We start from the raw sequence: 24,653 nt of genomic DNA on the forward strand, positions 1-24,653 counted from the left end.
GTTCCGCGCTCCGAGGAGGAGAATTTACGCCAGACTCCGTTTGCATGACCGGCCGGGCATTTACCGTACCGTGCCGTGCTTTTGGAGTCGTTCAACTACGCGACGTGGAACATTTTTGCATTTGGACTTGAAGAATGAAGCGAAAGCAGGCGTTTAGGCTTCTATTGGTGGCGTTTTTCGAGTCGAAGTCGGGCAGTAATTGTGATTTGACGTAGCTAGGTAGCAGCTACTTGCTACCGGACACAGCTGTGCGTTGTGGAGGTGAAGAAAGGAATAATAACAAGACGGCATTCCCCGAACACAACACAGCCGACAATTGCTAACTAAGTTGCTTTTCCTCAATAAACTGTGTGTGTTGGCCAAAGTAAGCGGGCCGAATGAGCAGCGAACAGCAGCCACTTGTTTCCAAGCGTTCAGGTGTCATGTTGGACGGGGGCGAGCCGCCGCCGTCGAGGCTACGCAGCTCTTAAAAGTGGCACATTTTCCAAGCGACTCTGGCGGTGTTGTTCTCTGCCACCGAGGAGACGCCGGCTAAGCCGCTGGTAGGGTGGTTTGCTACGTAAACATGCCCAAACCACACTGACTCAACGCCTTCTTCAATGCTATGGTGTCAACGTTGTTGTTTGTAACCGTCATGCTACGCGAAGGTAGCAGCGGCTAACACGCTCAGCAAGCAGCACAAGTAGCAACACAGCCACGATTTGATTTAATGCTCCTGACCAATAGAGGAAAGCTTCACGTATTAACCAGGAACCGAACGTTTATGTTTATTCGTGCTAAGGTGTTTTGGTCTTGCGAAGACAAGCTAGGCGCACGAAACAAGCCCCCCCCACCCTTCCACACTTTTCTTTCTTGTGCATTGTCTGTCAGTTTTGCAACGTTTTGCAACAGTTTTGCAACGTATTGTCTTATTAAATCACTTTGGTGGGCTTTTTTTGATGCTAACTAACAAAACCACGCAGCGTTTGTGTTCCGGCGAGGTCGCCATGCCGCTCCTAACAAGTTGATCAATAACGTCCACCTAACCTAAACGTCTCACGGCTGACTGCTTTTGATTTATGGCCATGATTGCGATTGTGTCAGCCGCTGTGTTTTAAGCGGGCGGCAGCTTACCCCCGTACCCCCCCCCCCTCCCCTTCTTCCCTCCCGCCTTCCTTCCTCCTCCATCTTGGATAAGGAGAGGGGGGGTCACGGGGTCCCCTCCTCTCCCCTTGAGCCGATTAATTCATCGGGATTGAAGCTGGCCAGCCAGCCGTTGGCCAGAGTTGTGTACGCCGATGATTAACTGACACGCCGCCAGCTCTCAAGGCCTCTCGTAAGTCTGTTACTATCCGAGAGCCGGCGCAGCAACAACAAGTCGCTTACTGCGCACCACGAGGGCCACCACCGCAATCAGAAACGGCCGTCCGTCCGTTCCCGTACGACTGCGCGGCGTGGACATTTCGCACGGCCTCTTGAAGTCGTCACTTTTCAAGAAGTCGGTTGCTGTGCAGTACGGGGCCAACGGCGATGATAAGTCGCTTGCTGTGGCGGCTGGACGGCAAAATTGGCAAGGCAAGGCCCATTTCTTCAAACGCAAAGCACCTCCATGTGATTGGCACGGAACACGGAAAAGCATCGACAAGCAAGACAGCTCAAAGCAAAGACAACAAAAGTAGCTTAAAAGTTGAGACCCTTTTGCAAACAAAAGATTTAGAGACATTGAAAAGCAAAAGAAAGCCAAAAGGAGCTTTCTGAAATTACAAAAAGACCGTATGGTGAAATTGATTGAAAAGAAATGCTTAAAAGATCTTAAATCAAAGCACTTTTTTCCCCCAGCTGGACTTAAAGACATTTCTAGTCCGGGGGGAACTTCACTTCTGTTGGCAGCTTTTTCCATTTGCGTGCAGCATAACAGCTAAATGTCGATTCACCATTTTTGCTTTGAAAGCTGGGCCTCACTAATTTGCTCTGGGTTTCTATTCCGTTAGCGTTCCTTGAACCTTTTCGGGGATTTGTAGAGCAGAAGCAGAATGGAATTGTATTCCGCCGGGCGCCCGTGTCAAGCCGATGCAAGTCTCTCACTGTGCCACCTCTCAAGGCCTCTTCCAAGTCCGTTCCGATTGGATTGTGTTGTGTTGGGCCAGCACAGCAGCAAGAGGAAGTTGGCCAGTGCGCGGCGCGGGGCGGGCGTCACCACGACGACGGCGAGGCCGCTACCGTACGAGTGGACGGCGGCCCCCTCGGCCAGCGTTGCGCTAAATGCAAACAGATGCGTGACACCCCCCGGCCATGCCGCGCCCGCCGCATATGTCGGCCGCTTAATCCCCCTCTGCAACGTCACGGCTGGTCCCCTTCTGCCACAAAATCGCTTTGTCAGGAAAAGGAGGACATGTTAAGTTCCAGCTCGCATTTTGATATTCTTAGCTAGCCCCAGGAAAATGAAAAAAGGAAAAAAGTACTTGCGCATCGATGATCTGTGCTAAGGTTTCAGTTTGTCTCCTTTCAACGTTTCATGCTTCACATCACATTTGGACATGAGTTGACCACGTTGGCCGGACAAAGAAGAAAGCCACAGTCTGTTTTGCTTCAAGTCTTGCATGATGGCCGCTTTTCAAACGGCACATATATGACAACAATCAATGGACATTCAAAATTGCCAAGCATATCAAATGAGGCTTCAAAATGGTAAAAAAATAAAAAAATCAAGCCCTTCCCCCCGCTCTCAAATGCCGTGGGACCGTGTGCGTCCACTGTACCGAAATCACGCCCCAGTCAACTGTCAATCAAATACTTGTTGTACAACCTGGAAAAATGGACGCTACTTGGTCTAGCATCTTCCTTATGCCTCCACACGACGACACGTTTGCGCCATGAGAATATTCTCAAATAAATCCTATTTTGCCTGGCGCCGGCCGCCACAGCGCAACCGCGAGGCGCTCCGCCTGCTACAGCACCGAGCTGTCCAATCGGAATGCGACGTCATCGTCCGTCTTTCTCTGTGTGACGTGCGCACGCTCACAGCTGACGACGAGGCGCTCGAAAGCAGCCGCGCCATCCCGAAGCTCCGTCAGACTTTTTCAGAAGGAAAAATTCCTTAGCTCACGAGTTAACTGCACGTGGGAATTGCGCTGGATATAGCCACTGAAGTGAACAAAGGTGCTGAAATTCTTTGAAGTATGCGCAAACGTTCTGCTACTGGAACAAAGAATGTCCGTTGCAGTCGTTGAATTTGTTGTCGACATTTGAAGAGCTCAAAATGCCCAAAAGATAACAGCACGCCCACGTCATATGCTCCGCAGTCTCCTCTCCGCTGCAGCGCGCCGCTGTCTTTCTTTTTTTTTTCTTTGACGCTGTTCTGAGTAGAACAAACAATTCGGTGCGGACTGTTTGTTCCTTTTTGCCGCTTTCTTTGCCCGATAAGATAAACGTCGTTTCGGAACGTTCCGTTGTCTTTTTGCTTTTGGGCTGCCTCGTGTGTTCAAATGCGGCGAGCGAGAACGTCTTCGCACGTCCCAACGAAGCCAACCGACGCTTGTTTGGTTGCTCCTGTGTGCTTATGCGGCCGGCGTAATTGTACCCAATCTGGAGCGCCTGCGACGCCTCCTCACAGTGCGCCGAGTTTGTTGTGGAACTTGAAAAGTGTTTTTCTGGCCTGAGAAGTCTTGCGACTTGAAAGGAGTGCCCCACTTGAGCAAAGCACGGCGTCGTGCTGGCCGTTTAGCATCACGCGCACGCAGCGAGATGAAAATGATATGATGACGTTGTCGTCGTCGTCGTCGTCGTCGCCGTCGTGCGCGCCGGCTCGCTCCAGACGTCGGTGGCTCGAGCTCGCAATCAGCATCAAAGGCAAACGACGAGCAGCGTGACGCCGAATTTTCCATCAAAGGCGGATGACATGCCGGCTAACGTGACAACTGAAGATGTGGAGATTTATGAGGCTCATGTGGAACACAAACGTTCCACTATGATGCAAAGTGCCTGTTACTTGTCTAATATTCAAATAGTCCTGTGAAAAAAGAAAGTTACCGTACGGTGAAAGTCAGTTTGAAAGCGTACGGAGAGGCGTGTTGTTATCAACTTTGGCAAATTATTTTGAAAAAAAGTTCCTAAAATGAGGCTTCAAAAAGGTGTCAAATCAAGCAAGGCCTTCTGTTTGCTGAATACGCTGAGACCACGCCCCCGCTCAACTGGCCTCTGCCAACCAAATATCGCTACTGCGACTGGCGCTGCCTAAATATTTTCCGCTAAAGTCTCCAGTGTCTGTAACGTATCGCACCTAGTCGTCGCGGGGCTTTTGCAGTTGATGAATGATTGACATTTGCTTTTGAATTGCTGGCAAATCTTTGCCGGCGCCTTTTTTTCCCCTGAGTCGAGAACGTACTGAGGAAAGCTCACATCCAGTGTGGTGAGTTCAACCCGGAAGCCGTCACGCCCTCCTCGCTCCTGCACGGGAAGCAGGAAGTGCGCAGGAAGTGTGTGCTGGGCTGAGATTGCCGCCTTCCTGGCCTGTGCGCTCACCAACATTTGCCTTTTTCTTTTTTTTTTTTCTCGATTTAGTCAGTTTGCTACCAGCATGGACCGCCACGTGCACTGTTGCTCGGGTCTCTTTGGGTTTGTTGACATAATTTGCCCTTCCAGCTTTCGGAACGTGGCCGACGTGGCTCGCCTAGCTTGGCAACGCGGCTTAGCGATCTGCTAGCCTCAGCTCCAACGACAAGAGCGGCAAACAGGCGCACACAGCGCTGAATGCATTTATCTGTGTTTGCATTGTCCCTCCCTCTGTGGGTTTTTGCGTCCTCCCGCTCCGGCGTTGACGTGTGGCCCCTCGCTGTCGTGTCGTCATGGCAACCCAGTCCTTTTGATTGGCATTTTGGCGCATCGTCCGCCGGGCTAGCTAGCTGGGAGTAGCGGGTGGCTCGAGTCGAGTCGACGTGTTCGTTTGTCTTCGCTTTGCTGTCTTTGATGTCCTGCGAGCTCCCTGCACTAGTAGCAGTGCAGTCAGCGCAAGATAGAACAATGCCGGCCGGGGCCACTGAGTGATTCTCAATGTGCGTTATGCAAAAGAATATTTTCGGGGGAAATAATTGAACTTTGGGTTTGCGTTTCAACAGTAGTTCCAGCGGAAGGTGAAGTACAGTGGGAAATTGCGGGCGGTACCTCGTCGACACAAAATGAAACGGCCGTCACGGATTTTGTTTTTCCGCCGATGTATTGTCACTTTACGGACGGCGTGGAACTTGATTCATCGGTATGGTTGTAATTAAAATTGGGCAACTCTTTTTTTGAAAGTGACGCATTTGAAGGGTATCACGGGCTCTTAATTACGCCGGGGTGCCGGCACGTCACGAACAGGACATAGTTGCGACAGCTGCAAATACGGCCGCACGCAGACAACGGCACAAATCTCAGTCGGGTTGTCGATCTGATCCCCGCGTTATATAATAAGCAATATTATAACTCGGGTCATTGATTTTAAAGCGCAAGCGATATGGACTCAACCTGGCCGTCGCGCTCTAATAAGATAAGAATGCCTTTATTGATCCCACAGTGGGGAAATTTTCGTTGTTACAGTAGCAAAGATATAGGTCACACAGGGGCGGCGGCATAATGTGGCCATTAATGTATAACATTGACGGCAAACATTTAGAATCAAACCTATGTAGATATACGCAGTAACATGTGTATATACACATGTGTATACACACCAACCTACATCTACATAAAAAATATGAGGAACACTCATTTCGGCCTGTACAATGTAGCAGATTTGTGGACAGCAACGCTTCCAAAATAGCATTTTGAGTCATAGTATGACTCGAGTTTGCCTCAGTATTTTTTTCTTCTCTTGTGGCTCCTTTAAAGCGAGGCTATATTTGTTGTGCCTTTTTGAAAAGTTCCAGTCCAGTTTTCAGTCCCAGAACGATGAACATTCCAAGCGTTTCCAACGAGGACTTGAGAGCTTCCCTCCTGCGATTGCTGCAAAGCATCGTGGGCCTTTCTCCACGAGCGCCTCACACTCGAAGACCGTTGCCGTCGGGTCCTGCCACTTCAACGGGGGGTGACGGCGCACCCCATTGGCCGCGGGGGAGCCAATCGGCCGGCAGGTGTGGGAGTGGGGTGGGGATTAATGCGGTGTATATCTCTGGAGGGCGGGCGGGCTGCTCTGCTGAGCACACACAATACACTTCTTGTTTTAGCACAAGAGGAAGGACTGAAAAGAGATAAGAGGAGCACAAATCACAAAGGAGGAATGCGAGCGCTGCACACGGGCGAGGCAAACGATGTTACTCAGCCCGCCAAATGGCAAGAGCAAGCGTCTGTCCACGCAAAAGCCCCGAGTCCCCTCAGTTCAGTTGCATTTCCAGAGTCAATTGCAGGCGCTTTCCATGCGGAGCAGGTCCAGACACATGAAGACCATTCCCAAACATTACGGCGCGGCACACTTCAGTCGGCAGGTGTGCCGCGGGAAGCTATCTCAAGCCCCCCAGAATATTGTCTTGACAAACCAAGAAAAAAAGCTTTCTTTCTAGCTTTAGTAAGTAAGCAGCAGTAGGACATGTTTTGTATTAGCGAAAACACCCGTTTCTGACCAAAAAGCAGAGAAAATGATCTATTCTTTTGCTAAAAAAAAAATAAATAAAATTGAGCAGAACAAGTGGCTTTGATGCTCATATTTTTGTTTTTGTGATACCTCAACCTAAAAAGCAACAAAAATGGGACTGACTTGTCACACTGGTCAACAGCAAATTTGAATCGGCCGTGGCTTTATCTGTCTCCAAAGCTATTTTCGGCGCACATTGAGAAACTTTTTGAGATGGTGCAAGTGCAGCAGTGTGACTTTTGCCACCTGCGAGGTGTCGTGACGTTGCCAGGCATCGGTTGAGCGACCTGTCGTCTTTATCTGGAAGCAGCAAAAGTGCTTTTTGCATTCCAGGCATGCCTTCCACTCCACATGCAAGCGCCAAATTGGGATCACTCAGACGAGAGAGAGAGAGAGAGAGAGAGAGAGAGAAAGAAAGAGGGTGGGAGGACTGCTTAGGGAGGGTTTCTTTTTTATTTTTTGCTTCCGCCCGCTCGTATCGATCCCACGCTGGCAGCCCATCAGAGGAAATTAATTGCAGCCCGAGTACGAGGAGCGTTTCTCCTCTGTGCACAAGTTAAGAGCGAGGGACCTTGTAAATTAGGCCCGTTGTCGATAACGCGTAAATAAATGCGTAACTTAAAAACAAACAAAAAAAAAAAAAACTGGCTTGCAGTCAGAATACAAAATTGCTCTCGGCAAAACCTTGAGTTGGGAGTGGGACCGTTTTATGGTAAAGGAAACTTTTTGGGCTCCTAAACAGACCCAAAGCTGGCCAAGTTTCAAAAGGAAGGAAAGAATGATCTCCCGGACTTGCCTAAACCATAATCGATTTCTCGATTTTCAGTTTTTGGCACTGCCAATTTGAAATGGCCTGATCCAAAAAAAAAAAAAAAAAAACCCACTCAAATTCAATGCAGGATGCTTTTCACTCCTTGTTTGTCCAGCCGAGAAGTGCGGCCGTTGCACAGGAAAGCCGACACCCGGCCGACACGGTCGCCATGGCGGCGCGACGGTGTCGGGTTCCGCCCGTTCACGGCGGGCGGCTCGGCCGGTTGTCACGTGCCGCGCCGCCGCTCGTCCCCGCTTGGAAAGCCGCCAAGTTGTTGACGGGCGTCGGGTCCGAGGGGGCCGCCGAACCGAGGAGCGGCGAGGAACGGGATGTGGGTGGCGCCCGCACTTGGACACTCAAGACGATGTCTCGCACATGGTGGACTCGCCGGGAGCGGCGGCAACAAAACTTGCATTGTTTCAACCCTCCAGAGTCACAGAAGAGGCCTGACCTTTGCTCGGCCTTTTCAGACGGATGAATTCTTGATTTTATTTTTATCTCCCACGGTCCCGAGCCCCACTTTCACTCCCACCGGACGGTCGATTGGCGCGAGCGAAATGTCCTGCTCAAGTTAAGACTGTGTGGACAGCGCCAAACTGCCCCACGTTACGTTCGCACGCATTCACAGTCGCAGATGTGACTGACGCTGTCGCTTGGCGAGGACACGAATCATAAGCGCGGCTCATGTGCAGATTTCGTATTGCTCTTGTTTCATAATGCAAAATCCATTTGGATCCGATGGCGGATCGCGCAACTCTCGGCTTGGCCCCAGCCTTTGACTTGACGGCCTCCTTGACGATGCCAACTTGAAAAGTGGCAATCTCACGATGCCGCGTTGAAAACAACGTTTGCCGGCAAAGCCTCAGCGTGCAAGCGGCTCGCCGCGACTCGGCTACGGCATATTTGCCACCAGCAGCGCCGTTGCCCTTCGTTGGGCTTGCGCCTCGCCGGCCTTGCACGCGGCCTTGACCCTTCCTGGCCGTTCACAAAGTCATTGACGGCAAGGCTGATTTGTGGGCCCGCTGTCCCACCTGAGCTGATTTAACGCTGCTCCTTCCCACAACGGGTCACTTTGCCAGGGTGGGCTGCGTGAATCACTGCTGTGTGTGTGTGCGTTTGTGCGCGCACTCGATACTGAAGCAGAAACTCACCTGGAACAAAGACGCATTGTGCCTTTCGATTCTTTGGCCACAAACAAGCCTCCGTTCTGCCCATTCCGCTTGCAAAGCAGGAGGACGAAAGCTTTGCGGCGTACCGAGAAAGTGTGATGACGGTCCAAAGTTTGAACTTCGGAGGCCGCCCGTGAAGTTGCGGGAACAAAGATTGTCCCGGCAAAGGACCAAATTTGGCTTCATGGTCAATTTGCGACTTTCCACCCAACCTGTTCCAGGTAGCGGCTAAAAAATGTCCCACATGAAAAGGATGTGCGACATGTTGTGAGCCAGCAAACACGTCTGCGCTTCAAGAGAAGTCGAGAGGACAGGTGATTGTCTTGACAAGTATGAGATGAAAATGGTGAAGGACAATCAGCACCACTTGCAAGTGAAACGCAACTGAATGTGTTTGGCTGCCTTTCATCTTTCTTCAGCGGGGACAGCGCGGCAATCGTTTGGAGACGTTTTTTTCTTCTTTGCGTGCGTGCTGACCGCCGAAAAGAGTCATCGCCCTTCTGGTGGCCTTCCATCCCTCAGCAAAAGGAAGAGCCGTCGCATTGCGAGCCCCCAAGCCCCCCCCCCCCCCCCCCACCTTTGCCGCGCCGGCGTCCTGTCTTGGGCGCCGAAGAAGAGGCCTCGGCTGGCCCAGTCAGCTTCAAATCCTGCCAAGCTCGCTCCCGCTGACCTTCGACTCGGGCTTACGGGCCGATCCCCCCCCCCCCCCCGTGTTGCTGCAGGTGGGGCCGCAACAATATTGACTCAGGAACGCGCTTCATTTGAGTAAGCGTGTTCTTGTTCCTGTGCGCGGAGGAGAGTGAGATGACGCACGGCCGCAGGAATCTCTTCTGCTTTGAAGCACCAAGGCCTTCTCCTCCCTTCAAATTCATTTTCATCGGTTCCCGGCGTCGCCGCGGCAACGCCCGGCCAACCAGCGAAAGCAAGCGCAAAGTGCGCTTTTGCGACGTCGGCAAATGGCGAGCGGGCTCACCCGAGCGCCTGCGGCGGTGAGGCGCCAGCTTTTGTTTGGCTCGCGCAAGACAAAGTTTGTGGACGGGAGATTCCAGGAGTGGTCGTCCGGCTCTCCCAACTGCTTTCATAAAGCCTCAAGTCAGCTTGACTTCTGCTTTGATGAACCCGTTTGATGTGAATTTTGCCCATCCCGAGAAATGTTTGTTTTGATGTATTTTTTGTAATGCGCTTTCCCAGCGAACGTTGCCCTCTTTGCGCGCATGCGGCCGATGCCAGCAATTTGCACTCCTTTTGTCGGCCTCCTTTCGCCGTCCGCGCGTGACATGAATAGTCCCGCGGCACCACTTTTTGTCTTGGCCGGTGTCAGTCATGATGCTCAGCATTCACCACGTTTTGGGCGTGCACGCGGGCGGCGCTGTTATCTGTTGACCACAGCTCGTGCGCCGCCGCGGGAATTGAAAAGCGGTTGTGGTGAATTTCTGGAGGAAACGTTGAGGCAAAGGATAAGCGCAACTTGTTGGCATTTCCACTCCCCGAATGTTTCGCAAGCTGACATGAAAAGAAGCTCGCAGCTGACGCGGCGTTGAAATTCAACCGTACCTGGAGCAATTCCTAACTTGCTCAGCGTCGTCGTTCAGGCGGCAACCGGGCAAACGCTCGGCAGCGGGAAATGAGGAAGTGGACTTTGGCATGGGACTCATTTCAGGAGCGGAGCGTAGCCACGGGAGCGGCGCGCTCACCTTTGACCCGCAGCTCGGCGCCGGCGCGGATTCTTTGCGACTCGAACTCGGCCCGGAAGGCGTTGGTCGGACGCAGCCGTGTCCCTCCTCCTTTGTTTGCCGGTCCGAGCGGGCCGCCGTCTCCGCGGTAACAGTCGCCGCGGGTTACGCAAGCGGGAGGACGGCGGCCCTCCGTGACCCACATTCCTGCACTAAATCACAACATTCCTGACCCCGCCCTTGCTATCGGAACGGCGCTCAGTGTTTCCACTCGGCTCCATTGAGGCGCGAGAAGGGAAATGAGGAGTGGCCTTTGCTCAAGTATAGATATGCTTCGGCCTGTTCTTGTTGTTGTTGTTGTTTGGCAATTATATCATGTTGAAGCCACTCGTCAACGTGGCGTGTCAGCACCCCCCCCCACTCCCCCCAAAAAACACATTTTTGCCCGTGTTTTTTACGAAGGAAAATAGCACTCTATGCAACAACGGCCAACGACACTCCCATGCGCCGACGCACGCGTCACTCACCGGGCCAAGCCCCGCCTTTTAAAGCCACACACGTTCAGTGTCACAGATACTACAGTGTCGAACGTGAGGCTCACGACCCCAAGTGGACAAAAATGATACCTGCACCTCGCATGCATTTTTCGTTTGGTGGTGTTGTTTAATAATGCATGATCATTTTTGATCAAATTCCTCAAGATAATTATGAAATAATCGATTCTCCTCAACAGTATTTCCAAAGGGGGTGAATAGAATTGTCTAGTGGGGGCACTAATTGACAAGCAGTGGCTTGCACTAACAATGCGTGTGCGTGTGCGCGTCTTGCAGGACCTGGAGTTCCACGGCGTGATGCGCTTCTACTTCCAAGACCGCGTGGCGGGCAACTTTGCCACCAAGTGCATCCGCGTGTCCAGCACGGCCACCACTCAGGACGTCATCGAGACGCTGGCCGAGAAGTTCCGGCCCGACATGAGGATGCTGTCGTCGCCGCGCTACTCCCTCTACGAGGTCCACGTCAGCGGCGGTGAGTGCACGCCGACGCCGCCCCCGGGCAGACGCCGCCGACCGGTTGGTGCAAAAATGACGTGTGCGTGTTTGCGCGTGCGTTAGAAGAGCGGCAGCTGGACCTGGACGAGAAGCCGCTGGTCGTTCAGCTCAACTGGAATAAAGACGACAGGGAAGGACGATTTGTCCTCAAAAACGAGAACGACATCCTGCCCAAGGTCGGTGAAGCCAACAGACAACCGGTAACCGCTAACCATTACTGTACAGCAATCTACCCTGGCCTCTTGGAGCCACTGCACTCCAATCCACCGCATTCACTGCAGTCCAAACATGGCTAAGCACAAACTCTTTACATACATCCACCCACCGCCACTCTACACCCATCTACATCATTCTCTTTCCTTCACCAAAGGCTGCTAAACACCGAATGTCTTGCACCCGCTTACCCACCCGCCACTCCTGGGCGACAGTCTAACGGACCCTTTTGTTGTCCTCGTGGTGTTTCCTTTTGCGTAAAGAAGAGTCAGAGCAACGGGCCCGAGAAGGAGAAGGACGGCGTGATCCAGAACTTCAAAAGGACCTTGTCCAAGAAAGAGAAGAAGAAGGAGAAGAAGCGGGAGAAGGAGTTTGCTCGGATAACGGACGGCGACGAGCAGATGCCCAATCGGGACGACGGGTAGAGCAATCGTCTCACCGGAGCTTGGGCGAGCGACTGTCTCTGCGCTCTTTCACGTTTGCGTCCGCCCGCCGCAGGGAGAACAGTCGCCTGGCCGCCGAGGTCTACAAGGACATGCCCGAGACCAGCTTCACCAGGACCATCTCCAACCCGGAGGTGGTGATGAAGAGGCGCAGGCAGCAGAAGCTGGAGAAGCGCATGCAGGAGTTCATGAGCAGCGACGGGCGGCCCGACTCGGGTACGACAGCGTAAAAGCGTAAAGCAAATAAGTGGAAAATTGGGACGAATGTGTCACAACTTATCAGGGTGGATAATGGGGCCTATTCCCCAAAACCTTCCAAGGTGCTGCCTCGTTAGCCTCCAAACCAAAACGGCGCCTCCCTCCTCCGCTTCTGCATGCTTGCAAGAGGATGGGCCGGGCGGGACACTTTTCTGCGTTTCTGTCTTGGCTTTGCACCCGACGCGCTGCCATGTCATGTCCGCTCATTTGCTTTTTTTGTGTGTGTTTTTCCGGGGGGTGTGTGTGTGTGTGTGTGTGGCTTCCGGCAGGGGGGACGCTGCGCATCTACGCCGACAGCCTGAAGCCCAACATCCCCTACAAGACCATCCTGCTCTCCACCCGCGACACGGCCGACTTCGCCGTGGTGGAAGCGTTGGAGAAGTACAGCCTGGAGAAGGAGAACCCCCGAGAATACTGCATTGCCCGGGTAACTGCCCAAACAAAAAAAGAATATTTGGACGTACAATCTACTAGGGCTGCGACAAACAGAATTGAAAATGGAACAATTATTCAGTGAATTACAAAGCGACCCCCCCCATTTGTCAACTCCGTCGTCTGTCGCCAGGGCGCCGCCTTTTGAAAGCCACACACATTCAAAGTCACACACACTAGCATGTAGAACGTTGGAATGCTGAGCCCAAGTGGACAAAGATAGTGGTGCTCGACATGCACATTTTGTATTGGTATCGCAAAGTACAATTGAATCCAATTGCTCAAATACTCAATAGGATTGTTGCGACAAGAATGGAAAATATTTGATAGGCGCAGCCCTAATCAAGACCAAACAGCATTTGACGTGCTGGCTTCCAACTCCACGTTTTGTCACAGGCTATGGGGCAGCCAAGGTCACGCGCACACGTGCGCACACGTGCGCACACACGCGCACCGTGTGCTATTGAACACACAACATGAAAACCTGGGAAGAAAGCAATTGAATGACTTTGATGCAGCGATAGCAGAAAGCGGATGCCGCGTGTTGGCTGTCCTCCCCGCGGCCTCCTGAGAGCACGCACGCACGCACTGGCTTCGAGTTGTAATTTGCTGATGAGGCGCCACAGCAAAAGTCCATTAGCTTAGTGAGCTCGGGAGCGCGACGCTCGCTTGTCGGCCGGTTCGGGGGAGGGGCGTGCGTGCGCAGAAAAGCCACATAGCTACAAAAGCCGGCAAGTTTGAGAATATTATTTTCCGGGGGCTCGTCAACGATGGCATGAAAAGATGGCATTTGCTCCATGTTTGTCCGTTGTTGAAAAGTGCAATTTGTGTTGTTGCTGCGCAGCAAGACGACAAGTCCGGCAAGGAGGCCGTCCTGGACGACGGCGAGTGTCCTCTGCAGATCTTCAGGGATTGGCCCGCCGACAGAGGCAAGCTGCCCTTTGCGTGTCTGCGCTGCCCCCTTGTGTTGCGCTGACAACATTACGACAGTGCAAGTCCCTGAATTGGAGCTCAAATCAGCTTTCCCCTTCAAAATGAATAGAAAAGGCCAAAATGGCTTCCAGTCGTGCCACTTGGCCACCGGGAGGCAGAATAGTGTTTGTTTTTCACCAAAGGCCTTGTTTTCTCGCCTTTTTGCTCCGAAAGCCGCCTTTTGGGGGAAACCGACCCGTGTTCTGCTGCCCATTGCCAAAGAACAACAAAAGATGGACACAAAATAACAATTTCTGGCGAAAGAAGACAGTCTACACTTTGTTGTGTCGCCTTCATTGCTTAAGATTGTCACAAGACAATATTCTCTTGGTCGGAATGCTCTCAAACTGCTGCCACTGAGTCAGTTTCAAATACATTTTGCGTAACACGTTTCCTTTTGAATTGTTTTTTTTGGTGTCTGTTTGTGTGTGTGTGTGTGTGTGTGTGTGTGTGTGCGCGTGTGTGTGTGTGCGTGCAGGTGCGTTGGTCTTCCAGCTGAAGAAGAGACCGCCCGACTACCAGATGAGGAAGACGAGGAAAGCAGATGACAAGGGCCTGCACGGCTCCGGGTCCTTGCCGCCGGAAAAATTGCCTTACCTGGTGGAGCTGAGCCCGGGTACGCACACGGAGCGGCACACACTCCAAAAAAAATCCTCACTCGCTTGACTTGCAAATGAAGGAAATCCCAAAGTGAAATGGAGATTTTGCATTCCAGTTTCGAAATTGAGGGGCAGGCATTTCTTTTTATGTGGGGCAATTCTGACCATTTCCGGTTTGTAAACGACGAGATGAAAAATGTTTTTTCAAGAGTATGTTCTATGCAAGCCCACTAGTTGAAACAGAGCATTCTGATTAATATTGCGTTTGTGGAATAAGTGTTAACGCACTCGTTTTTAGCCGTTTTGCCACTTGTGTCGGCTTAAAATGACATCGCAAGCGCTCACAGCGACCAATCACGGCTCAGATTGATAAAACAGGTCAGCTGTGATTGGTCGTTGTGAGCAGTTGTGATGTCATTTTTGCCGACACAAGTGACAAAATGGCCGCCCCCGCAGATGGCTAAAAATGAGTGCATTTTGCTGCTTAACTTATATTGCATAAACGCAAAATGAATCCGAATGCCGTGTTTCAACCGGTGGGCCTGCTGGGAGCACATTCTTGAAAAAAAGATGTTTGGCTTGACTTCGGCTTTAATGAAGTAGAAATGTGACGTGCGGAGGGCAAAGCGGGCAACGGCGCCACCAAGAGAGTTGGAGGTGCAATCGGACAGGAAGAACACAAACGCAACTTGACTTTGCCTAACGTTGCCCCCCTAACAAGCTTTTTTCTCGCCAACTCCCCCCCCCACTGCCGCTCACACACTAAACTGCAAACTAACAACGATCTTGTGCTGCTTTCTCACCCTGTGCCGTGTCTTTCTTCTTTTCTTTCCCTTCCCGCTGCCTCGTGGCATGGCGTGTGTGCGTGTGCGTGCCCTTATGCATGTCTTCTCCTTCCTTCCTGTGCCTGCCTGCCATAGGGCGAGGGAATCACTATGCCTACTACGCCTATCGGCATCACGAAGGTAAAAAGCGCACCTCGCACCCTCTCCGTGTTAGCGATGAGAACGTTTGTCATGTCGATCGAAATGGCCGTTGGAAGGTGTCGAGCTTTTCTCCAGCCTCGACCTTATTTTTGGATGCAGCTCTCTCGGCGAATGATTGGGGCTGTGAAAAACCTCCCACCCTTTTTCTTCCTTCTTCAGTCAACTTTTGCTCTCTCCTGCCTGTGCCGGCGTTCTTCCTTTTGCTAGTACTCAACTCTCGCTGGAGCAAGCGACAATGATGACTGGCCAGAGCCTCCAACCGCCAATTTCCATCGTTTTGCATATCAGAGGCTGCAAGTGCACAGCTGCATCCCCGTAAATGTGAATGTTTGAGTAAAGTCGTTCAATGGGTTTTGGCTTTGGCTAGCTGAGAGCTCCTCATGGGCCAAATTGGACAAATTGCAATCATGAAATATTTGACCTCGTCAGCGTCATACCAAATCCGTGATATTGTGCGCCTGTACGTGGCGAAAAGCGCCATTTTGGAGACTGCGTGACAAAAAAGGCTTTTTTGTTGTTGTTGTTTTTCACGGCGCTGCCTCGCAGACGGGTCGGACTCGCGGGACAAACCCAAGCTGTACCGCCTCCAGCACAGCATCACCGAGGTGGGCTCGGACTGCGGCGAGGACGGCGCCATCCAGGTAGGCCGGCGGAATTCTCCTCGCCGCACGCAGAGCGGCTCGGTGACGCCGCCGCCGCCGCTTTGCCTCGCCAGCTGCTGGGCCCGGGCGTGCTGCCCCACCACTGCGACCTGACGCACAGCGAGGGCCTGGTGACGCTGACGCCCAGCGGCCCCGACGCCGACACCTTCGTGGACGGCCAGCGCGTGGGCGAGACGGCGGCGCTGCGCTCGGGCGCCACGCTGCGCTTCGGCCCGGCGCACGTCTTCAAGTTCGTGGACCCGCTCTACGAGCAGGCCGCCGGCATGCGCGCCAGGCACAAGTCCGGGTGAGCAAAAGCCTTGGGTGCCGCAAGTCTTGGGGTACTGGCTCCGGTCCGAGTCTAGGCTGGAAGGAGTCGGCGCAGTTGCAGGCGGTCTAGCTCCCGCGCGCTGCTTGCTGTACTTGCGCTTGCCCTACTAGTTCAAGCCACAGGGTTGCAGTCGGAGGGGGCTTGTGATCCTCTTCTGCTTGTCGTCGGGCACCTTCCCTTCCCTTCCCTTCCCTTCCCTTCCCTTCCCTTCCCTTCCCTTCCCTTCCCTTCCCTTCCCTTCCCTTCCCTTCCCTTCCCTTCCCGTCACTCATTCACTCAGTCAGTCAGCATTCTGGCCCGGTCCGAGCTTTGAGTTTTCTACCGGTTGTCGTCGTAGAGTTTGATTCCCTAGTCGTGTTTCTTGTTTTGCGTTGCGTTGAGCGTCGCTCTAGTCAGATTCGATTTTCTGCTTTTGGATCTGGTTTGAATTGTCACCCTGGCCAGCGCGGTTGTGGTTGTGGTGCGAGTGCGATTGCAAGTGCGAGATGCTGCCCATCTGTGAGGGGAAAAGACCATGAAGGGAGCGACGCATGAGTGCAAATGACAGGAGACCCTGAGCAAACTTTGCTCGGGCCCTCTAATCTCATCAGCGCGGTGCAGGGTGGGGCCTCCTCCTCCTCCTCCTCCTCCTCCTCCTCCTCCTCCTCCTCCTCGGGTCCCACACTGGCACGGACGCTAAGAACCAGAGTAGGCGAATGAAGAGCAAGCAGCAGCTTTGGATTGCGACGTGTCGGGAGTGACGGACGGTCGAGAGAAGTTGTGCCAGCCGGTGTTAAGTCGCTTTGCTCGCTTCCTCTTGTCTCGATGGCCTCGATTCACCCGCAATGCCAACATGAAGGAAAGGAAGGAATTGTCCCCATTAGTGGCTCCACGTTGATCGAGTCGTCTGTTTGTTTGGATGACCTTTTGTCATGTTAACAAGTGTCTGGAGTTTGCTCCTTTTTGACTTATTTGGGAGAGTGGAGGGATTGGCATTGGCACTTTAAGCACTACTTGGTGCTTTTTTTTTTTTTTAACTTGATTACTGGACGTCACGTATGACTGCGTGACCTGGCATCTGGCACAGTGGCATCTTCTTCTTTTACGTTTTGCCAATGCGCTCACATGTAAGTAGCGTTCGCGTACCCGGTCCAACGTGACGTTTCAGCCAGCGCGCTGTGCTGCCGTCTTCCACTTGACTCGCCCACCACAGAATTGCGCTTTGTGCCAGGTCTCCGCCTTCCTTTGTGCCAATTATGACCGCGCGGCCATTTTCTTTCCCAGAACATTGCTCCCACTCAACTGAGTCGGCACCCGCGCCCCCTGCCAATCACTGAGTGCGCGCGCATGACTGTAGCCTGTACTGTGCGGTGCCATTTACGTCTTTCGCGTGCTGCTTTTGTTTGTGCCGCAGCAGCGTTCCCGAAAGCAACTTTGACCTCCAGGGCGACGTCCACGGCGGGGCCGCCTTGCCCACCAGCAAGGTAACACGCACACGCGTGAGGGAACTTGACCTGCGTCAAAGCAAGTGAGGTCACAGCGGCTTTGCGCACGCAGAGCTCGGGGAAGCTGGAGATGGAGCGCGGGATGGTGAAGCCGATGATCCGAGGCGAGCCGCAGGACGGACGGACGCAGGACGGCTCGGCCGACCGGCCCGAGGCGACTCTGCCGGCCGGCATCGAGTTTAGAGAAAACTGTGAGTCAAAACTTGTACTTGACACGGACACGGACTACGGCCGGGCCGTGCAGCCTTCACATTTATTTCGTCATTTTTAACAAAGGTCTCTTAAGATCCACCCCCTTTCTCACAAAAAAACAAAAAAAACCAAACATTATTCCAAGCAAGTTCTGCCTCATTTTATTTCTGTCTTGGATTTGTTTTTTTCTCCAGATAAGAAACACAGTTTTTACTTGCAGTATTTCCCACAGAAATAATCAAAGTAAACGTTTTCTTTCGAGATAACGCGAACGTAAGCTTGAGAAGGCAGTGGCACCGCCTTAACAGGCAGGTTTATTTTGCTGCAGTTTCGAATGGTGTAAATCCATTCCCCCATTTAGAGAGAAAACATTCATGTATTAAAAGAATCTCAAAAGAAGTCTGCTAGCTGAATGCTAACACATAACGCAAAATGACATACATGGGCTAGCATCCATGTGGCTGTGTTTGAACACTTTAAGGAACATGCGCCGGCGTGTAATTTTGACGTCCGGCGCCTTGACTGTGTGCGCAGCCGAAGACACGTTCCTGTCGGCCATCATCAACTACACCAACAGCTCGACGGTGCACTTCAAGCTGTCGCCCACCTACGCGCTGTACATGGCGTGCCGCTACGTGCTGTCGCCCGCCTACCGGCCCGACATGTCGCCCTCGGAGCGCACGCACAAAGTCATCGCCATCGTCAACAAGATGGTGAGCATGATGGAAGGCGTCATCCAGGTGAGCGTTCGTCGTCTCCTCACTCTCGTCCCGTCCCGCCCGTTGGCGTCGCGCCGTTCACTTGCCGTTTTGCCAGCAGCCGGCTGCCGTTTACATGTCTGTCTGTCCGCGCTTGACCTCTGTGACGCCGCTTGTCTTTTGTCCGTCTGTCCTCCGCTCGGAGATGCTAGCGCAAAAGCAAATGTGCGTATGGAGAGTTGATGGCTGCTAACTGACAGCCCACTTAGCGCAGAAAACGAATTCAACAATTTCATTCAGTTCAGGACAATTCGGTTTTATATTTATGGCGCTCAACGAGAGAAGACGACGTTACCTCGAGGCACTTTACCCGTCGTCGCAATCCTCCCATCTCCAAACTTGCCAAGGGGAATCGATCGTTTCTCGTGTTGGCAAAAAAACCCCAAAAGTCGAACGTAGAGGGTTTTGCCTGACAGCGACGATATGGAGCAGGTTGAAAAGCTCACAAGTCAAACTTGTTTCTGCACCCACATACTTCAGTTGAAATGTTAGCTTGACGGACAGATGTTTCAAGAGTTGCGAGGACCTTGAACAAGATGCTGCTGCTTTTCATCTTGGAATGTGACAAACGTGTCATTGTCACCATGACCGTGTGTGTGTGTATGTGTGTGTGTGTTACCATAGTGTAGCTGTTGACATGTTCTCTCTCTGTCCTGTGAATGTGTCCTTGCTCCTCCTCCTCCTCCTCCTCCTCTTCCTCTTCCTCCTCCGTCCATGCAGGAAAGTCCTGAAGGGGATCAGGTAGGATAGCACATCATCAGATGCTCGCTCCCTCTTTCTTTCTCGCTCGCTCGCTCGCTCGCTCTCTCTCCCTCCCTTCCTTCCTCCTCCCAGGGTGGGCGGTTGAACATTTTCTTTCAATAATTCAAATGTTCCCATGAGTGCGCCGCACGTCTTCGTACCTTTCAACCTCATTGTAGAACATGGTTACAAATAACTAAGCAGAAGAACCAAGGCAGAATTTCCATATTGTCCGAGTCCAAACGCTGTTGTCGAATAAAATGGAACATCACCCGAAACGGCTGCTGCATTTGATGGGAGAAATAGCGTTGATGAAGCAGCACGCGGCTCATTATTCAAGGTGATGTGTAATCATGCGCTGGTTTATTTTTGCTGCCAGAAGGAAAAACCAAACCAACAACAACCAAAAAGAGTTCCAGTTATTCTATTACACAGCACGCGCAATGCGATTTCAGAAAGCTGATGTACATGAATTGCTTTTGACAGCTTTCAACAATAGTGCATCAGTTTGCCAGCAGAGACGGAATTTTTCTAATTGTGTCAACCTTTTCCAAATGTCAGAAACAAAAATCGAGTTTTTGTGCAGGTTTGTCAGTTTTAATTTGGTTTGATTCATTTTGCAAAGGCTTCCTGTTACTTTGATCAGTTGGTGAACGATGCGATCGCCCCCCTAGGGGTTGGCTGACTACTGGTTGAGAAAGTTCTGGACTGGATATGTAGTAGAGCCAAAATCGTGATCACAATTGGATACATTGTGCCACCCTAATTGGGGTCTTAGTAAATCTGGTCCAGCTCAGAAAATATTGGTGCAGAAAATATTGATGTTAGATGACTTGTACTGGGCTGGGAATCTCACTTAACGCCTCAAAAATCGGGAGAATTTGCGCTAATCCTCACAGTCCTGAATATGCAAAATGGGCTTTGTGGTCGTCCAACCTTGTCACATTTCAACTTTTCTCCCTTCTTATTTCTTTCTGTCCTTCTCGTGCTCCTTTCACCAACCCCCCCACCCACTTGGTTGTTGCTGCTGCTTATTGCTGCCACTCTTAACAGAAATGTAAAATAAAGCAAACATCAACAATCTGCAGTGGTTCCTTGACTTACGAGTGCTCCAAATGAGGAGTTTTGGGCATTAAAAGGCTGTCGCTTGGTCGGGTTTTGTGTTGCTTTGAATTACCAGCAAGCTTCAGATACACAGTGACGTGAAAAAAAAAAAATGGCGCAATTAAGAGACGGTTAGGCCCGGCTGGGCATGCGGGCAGGGAGAGCCACAAGTACAAGTAGTACACTTTATTAGACCAATTGCTTTACCTTTGCTTTTATTATGTTGTCATACGAGCGCTATGTGCTCTTTTCATGATTTATGCCATGTCACAAAAGGTGATATTTGGATAACAAATCAATGAAGTTGTAATCTTGGTTATGATCTCGTAAGTCAAGGCACTAGTGTACAAGAGGTTAACGCGGCCTTCCACAGCCGGAAAACATCCCCGACTAATGATTCCATTCAGCTTCCGGGACCTGCTTGCCTGCCACTAAAACCACAACGAATCCCGAGCGGCCGACTTGAAAGCAAATCCTCGTGGCCGTGCGCACGATGGTTGCATCCTTGCGTCGTCGGCTGTGACGTGACGTGACGTGACGTGACGTGCCGCTTGTGTATGAGCGACTTGTGCGCCTCTTTAACGCTTCATCTGTCTCTTGTTCCCTTTTTTGGGGAACTTTTCATTTTGGATGCTCTCGGCTCCTTAACAAGCACCAGCTGCTCCCGACGATGATTTCGTTTGTCTTCGCTTTTTGGTTCTTTTGACTTTTTTTTGTTTGTTCCCCCCAAGGTGGGCAGAGGTAGATGAGTGCCCGCTCCCATTGGCGGATCATATTAACCAATCAGCTCCTCAGATAGCAAGCACCTCCCTCCTACCTCAACATCAGGACAAAACTGTTAAAAAACAAAACAAAACAAAAAAAAACAAAAAAACAACTAAACTGTGGTTTGATAAAGTTAAAGTGCCTCTGGAAAGGATCAGCACCACTTTCATTTTTTTTTTTTTTTTTTTAGCATTTTGCTTTACGACAGCATTATTTCAAAATGGAGTAAATGCTTCATTTATCTACACACAAACTGCCCATAATGACAACTTTACTCCCGTCCCTGATATTAAAAAAAAAAAAAAAAAAAAAAAGTCATTTTTTTGTCTGATCCCGAAGGAAATACAGGATGGCCACAAGGTGGTGCCAATGAGCGTTGATGGAAAAAGTTGTGGTGGGTATGGAGGGCGAGGAGGAGGAGGCTGCTATCTGGTGACTTGATATCTTGACTGGAGGACTGGTCACCGGTGTCGTCGCTGAGCTCTCGGTTGGTCGAGCGACAGTGATGACCAATCCTTTGGTTGTGGGGAGAGGAGGGGCGGAGTGTGCTGGGCATGAGTCTATCCTTCAAGTAACAACTCGCTCTTGGCTGCCACTGAAAGCGTCAACTTTGTCACGCATGGCCGGCGGTGGACGCGATCTCCGTCAGCGTGACATTTAGTGCGTTTTCCGTGCGTGTGTTTGCCACGTTGCAGAAGCAGAAGAACATCGCGGGCGCGCTGGCCTTCTGGATGGCCAACGCCTCGGAGCTGCTCAACTTCATCAAGCAGGACCGCGACCTGAGCCGCGTCACGCTGGACGCCCAGGACGTCCTGGCGCACCTGGTCCAGATGGCCTTCAAGTCAGTAGGGACCCCACATCATGACAATTACATGATGACACGCATGCACACACGCGACTTTATGTAACCACAAAGCTGCAAGCGCCGGCCTGTGCTGTCTGACGCGTTTGTGGCGGGCGCTTGCAGGTACCTGGTGCACTGCCTGCAGGCCGACCTCAACAACTACATGGCCGCCTTCCTGGATGACCCGGAGGAACACAATCCCCAGAGACCCAAGATAGGTAATGCACTAAAAAAAAATTAAAAAGTGAGGTGAAATACAATAATGTGTTTCATTTGGGGGCACTTGAGGAGCAATTTTTGCACATGGTTAGCAAATCTATCATTTTTATGACAATGTTCATTTATTTATTTATTATTTTTTTGGCGCGCAAACATGCATTGCATTTTTCTTTCCAATTTTGCACTTATGTGGCCAAACAGTTGTGATTTTAAGATAAATGAGGTAATTTTTTTTGTCCATCTGTGTGGTCATAAATGGACCAAATATTCCAATAAACTGAACAAAATGTATTTATATAACCTTTTGGGAGCAATCCCATGGCCCAATGTTTACATTTTGTGACCATCTGTTCCATTTTTAAGGGCAAAAACGGTGCACAAACATTGCATTTTTGGAACCAAATGTTGCATTTGTCACTAAATTAGTTTTACACCAGCATTTTGTTCTTGAGATCTGTTCTTGTGAGCAAATATGTCTTTGTGTAGCTTTTCCGATTGTGTGAGCTGATGTTTGATGATTGTTGTTGTTGTTGTTTTTTTTTTTCTTCCCTCCCCCCAGAGGACGTCCTGCACACGCTGACGGGCGCCATGTCGCTGCTGCGGCGGTGTCGCGTCAACGCGGCGCTGACCATCCAGCTGTTCTCGCAGCTCTTCCACTTCATCAACATGTGGCTCTTCAACAAGCTGGTGACGGACAGAGAGTCGGGCCTGTGCTGCCACTACTGGGGCGCCATCCTGCGCCAGCAGCTCAGCCACATCGAGGCCTGGGCCGAGAAGCAGGGCCTGGAGCTGGCCGCCGACTGCCACCTCAGTCGCATCGTGCAGGTCGGCGTCGCCCAATGCCCGCCCAATGCCCGCCGCTTTCATTCAGGAAACGGACAGACGCGCATTTGTCCTACTTACTAAATTGAGTTTTTAGGCGCAGTCATTTGGATGGATCAGCTTGGAGAAGCTCTCCCAATTTCTGGATGGAGAATATTTTGAACGCAAACTTGTCCGCCGGTCTAAGACTTGTTTGTGTGCGTCGTCCAGGCCACCACCCTGCTGACCATGGACAAGTACTCCATGCAGGACGTCCAGAACATCCACAGCACGTGCTTCAAGCTCAACTCGCTGCAGCTGCGCACGCTCATGACCAACTACCACTGCGCTCCCGACGAGCCTTACATCCCGCCCGTAAGAGCCCGATACTTCCATTATTGCCGCAAGCTCACCTTTGCATGAGTCATGGATTGATCTGATCAGGCGTGCGAGCTTCGGACAGACAGGAAGGAAGGAAGGAATGAAGGCAGGCAGGCGTTTTAACGGCGTTTCGCTCCAGGAGCTGATGGAGCACGTGGTGGCGGTGGCCGAGAACACGGCGGACGAGCTGGCGCGTAGCGACGGGCGCGAGGTGCTGCTGGAGGAGGACCCCGACCTGCAGCTGCCCTTCCTGCTGCCCGAGGACGGCTACTCGTGCGACGTGGTGCGCAGCCTGCCCAACGGCCTGCAGGACTTCCTGGACCCGCTGCTGCAGAGAGGTGCGCCCGCGCTCACCTGGACCGCAGAGCCTGCAGACTGGAGCTTGAAAATTGCAATTACAAATGTGGGGGGAAAAACAGCTCACAAATAACAGTTGGCCATTTAAGAGGCAAACTTTTTTTTGTTTTTGTGGCTTCATAACCAAAATTGTTTTGAAAGAAAAAAAACCATACTAATCTACTCTCGTGTACTGTGAGCAAATGAACAGTCTTTCAATCGCAAAATGCTGCCAAGCTTACTGCTCGAAGTAACAATTGTCTGTTTTATTGTGCGTTTTTTCGCGTGTGACTTTGTGCACGTTGGCTCTGCCCACCAGGCTTCTGCCGGTTGACGCCGCACCCTCGCTCGCCCGGAACGTGGACGGTCCACTTTGAGGGGGCCGACTGCGACAGCCACTTCGCCCCTGTCGAAAACTCGGACATGGTACGTGCCAGGCGGCGTGTGCGCGTCTTAGTCTGCGTGTGTGGTCCCGGCTCCCATCCTCAGAGGGATCATTTCCACTCAACACGCACACAACAAACACGCACGTTAAATGCACGAGTGAGTGAGCTTGTCGCACAAAATGAGAGGGCCTTTAAGTTATGAAGCGCACGCCTTCTCTGTAATTGGCCCGTTTAATAAGTGACTTGCCGACACCACCTAATCACGCACAAAATCATTAGTGAGGCCAGGATGGCGGCCGCACGGCGAGACGGCGAGTTTTCATTTGATGCAAACTTGAGCCCACCGCCTGGAAATGTGTTCGTCATTGCATGGCTTTTTTTTTGGGTTTTTTTGCTTGCAACGCAACAGGGCAGGAGAACCTTTGAGTACAGTTGGAATGATGGCCAAGTAGATAAAACGATGACAAATCAAGCCACTCTCT

The 24,653-nt window shown here is 51.7% G+C and overlaps 1 protein-coding gene across 1 annotated transcript in view; it reads left to right on the forward strand.

Annotated features, from left to right (window-relative positions):
* The window catches only part of afdna (afadin, adherens junction formation factor a), a 44,145-nt gene that overhangs the window by 469 nt on the left and 19,023 nt on the right, over window positions 1–24,653 (forward strand). The window contains 20 exon segments of the mRNA XM_086019394.1: window positions 11,067–11,262; window positions 11,349–11,461; window positions 11,762–11,919; window positions 11,997–12,157; window positions 12,469–12,626; window positions 13,476–13,560; window positions 14,082–14,219; window positions 15,123–15,167; window positions 15,735–15,829; window positions 15,904–16,136; window positions 17,554–17,623; window positions 17,697–17,835; window positions 18,371–18,576; window positions 19,315–19,335; window positions 21,900–22,045; window positions 22,172–22,266; window positions 22,827–23,092; window positions 23,300–23,443; window positions 23,589–23,787; window positions 24,105–24,211. Of these exon segments, the coding sequence (XP_085875520.1) occupies window positions 11,067–11,262; window positions 11,349–11,461; window positions 11,762–11,919; window positions 11,997–12,157; window positions 12,469–12,626; window positions 13,476–13,560; window positions 14,082–14,219; window positions 15,123–15,167; window positions 15,735–15,829; window positions 15,904–16,136; window positions 17,554–17,623; window positions 17,697–17,835; window positions 18,371–18,576; window positions 19,315–19,335; window positions 21,900–22,045; window positions 22,172–22,266; window positions 22,827–23,092; window positions 23,300–23,443; window positions 23,589–23,787; window positions 24,105–24,211 (2,775 nt within the window).

The sequence above is a fragment of the Filicampus tigris genome, chromosome 20 (assembly GCF_054856515.1).
Source record: "Filicampus tigris isolate MCC_2025a chromosome 20, RoL_Ftig_1.0, whole genome shotgun sequence".
In the NCBI taxonomy this organism is placed as follows: Eukaryota; Metazoa; Chordata; class Actinopteri; order Syngnathiformes; family Syngnathidae; genus Filicampus; species Filicampus tigris.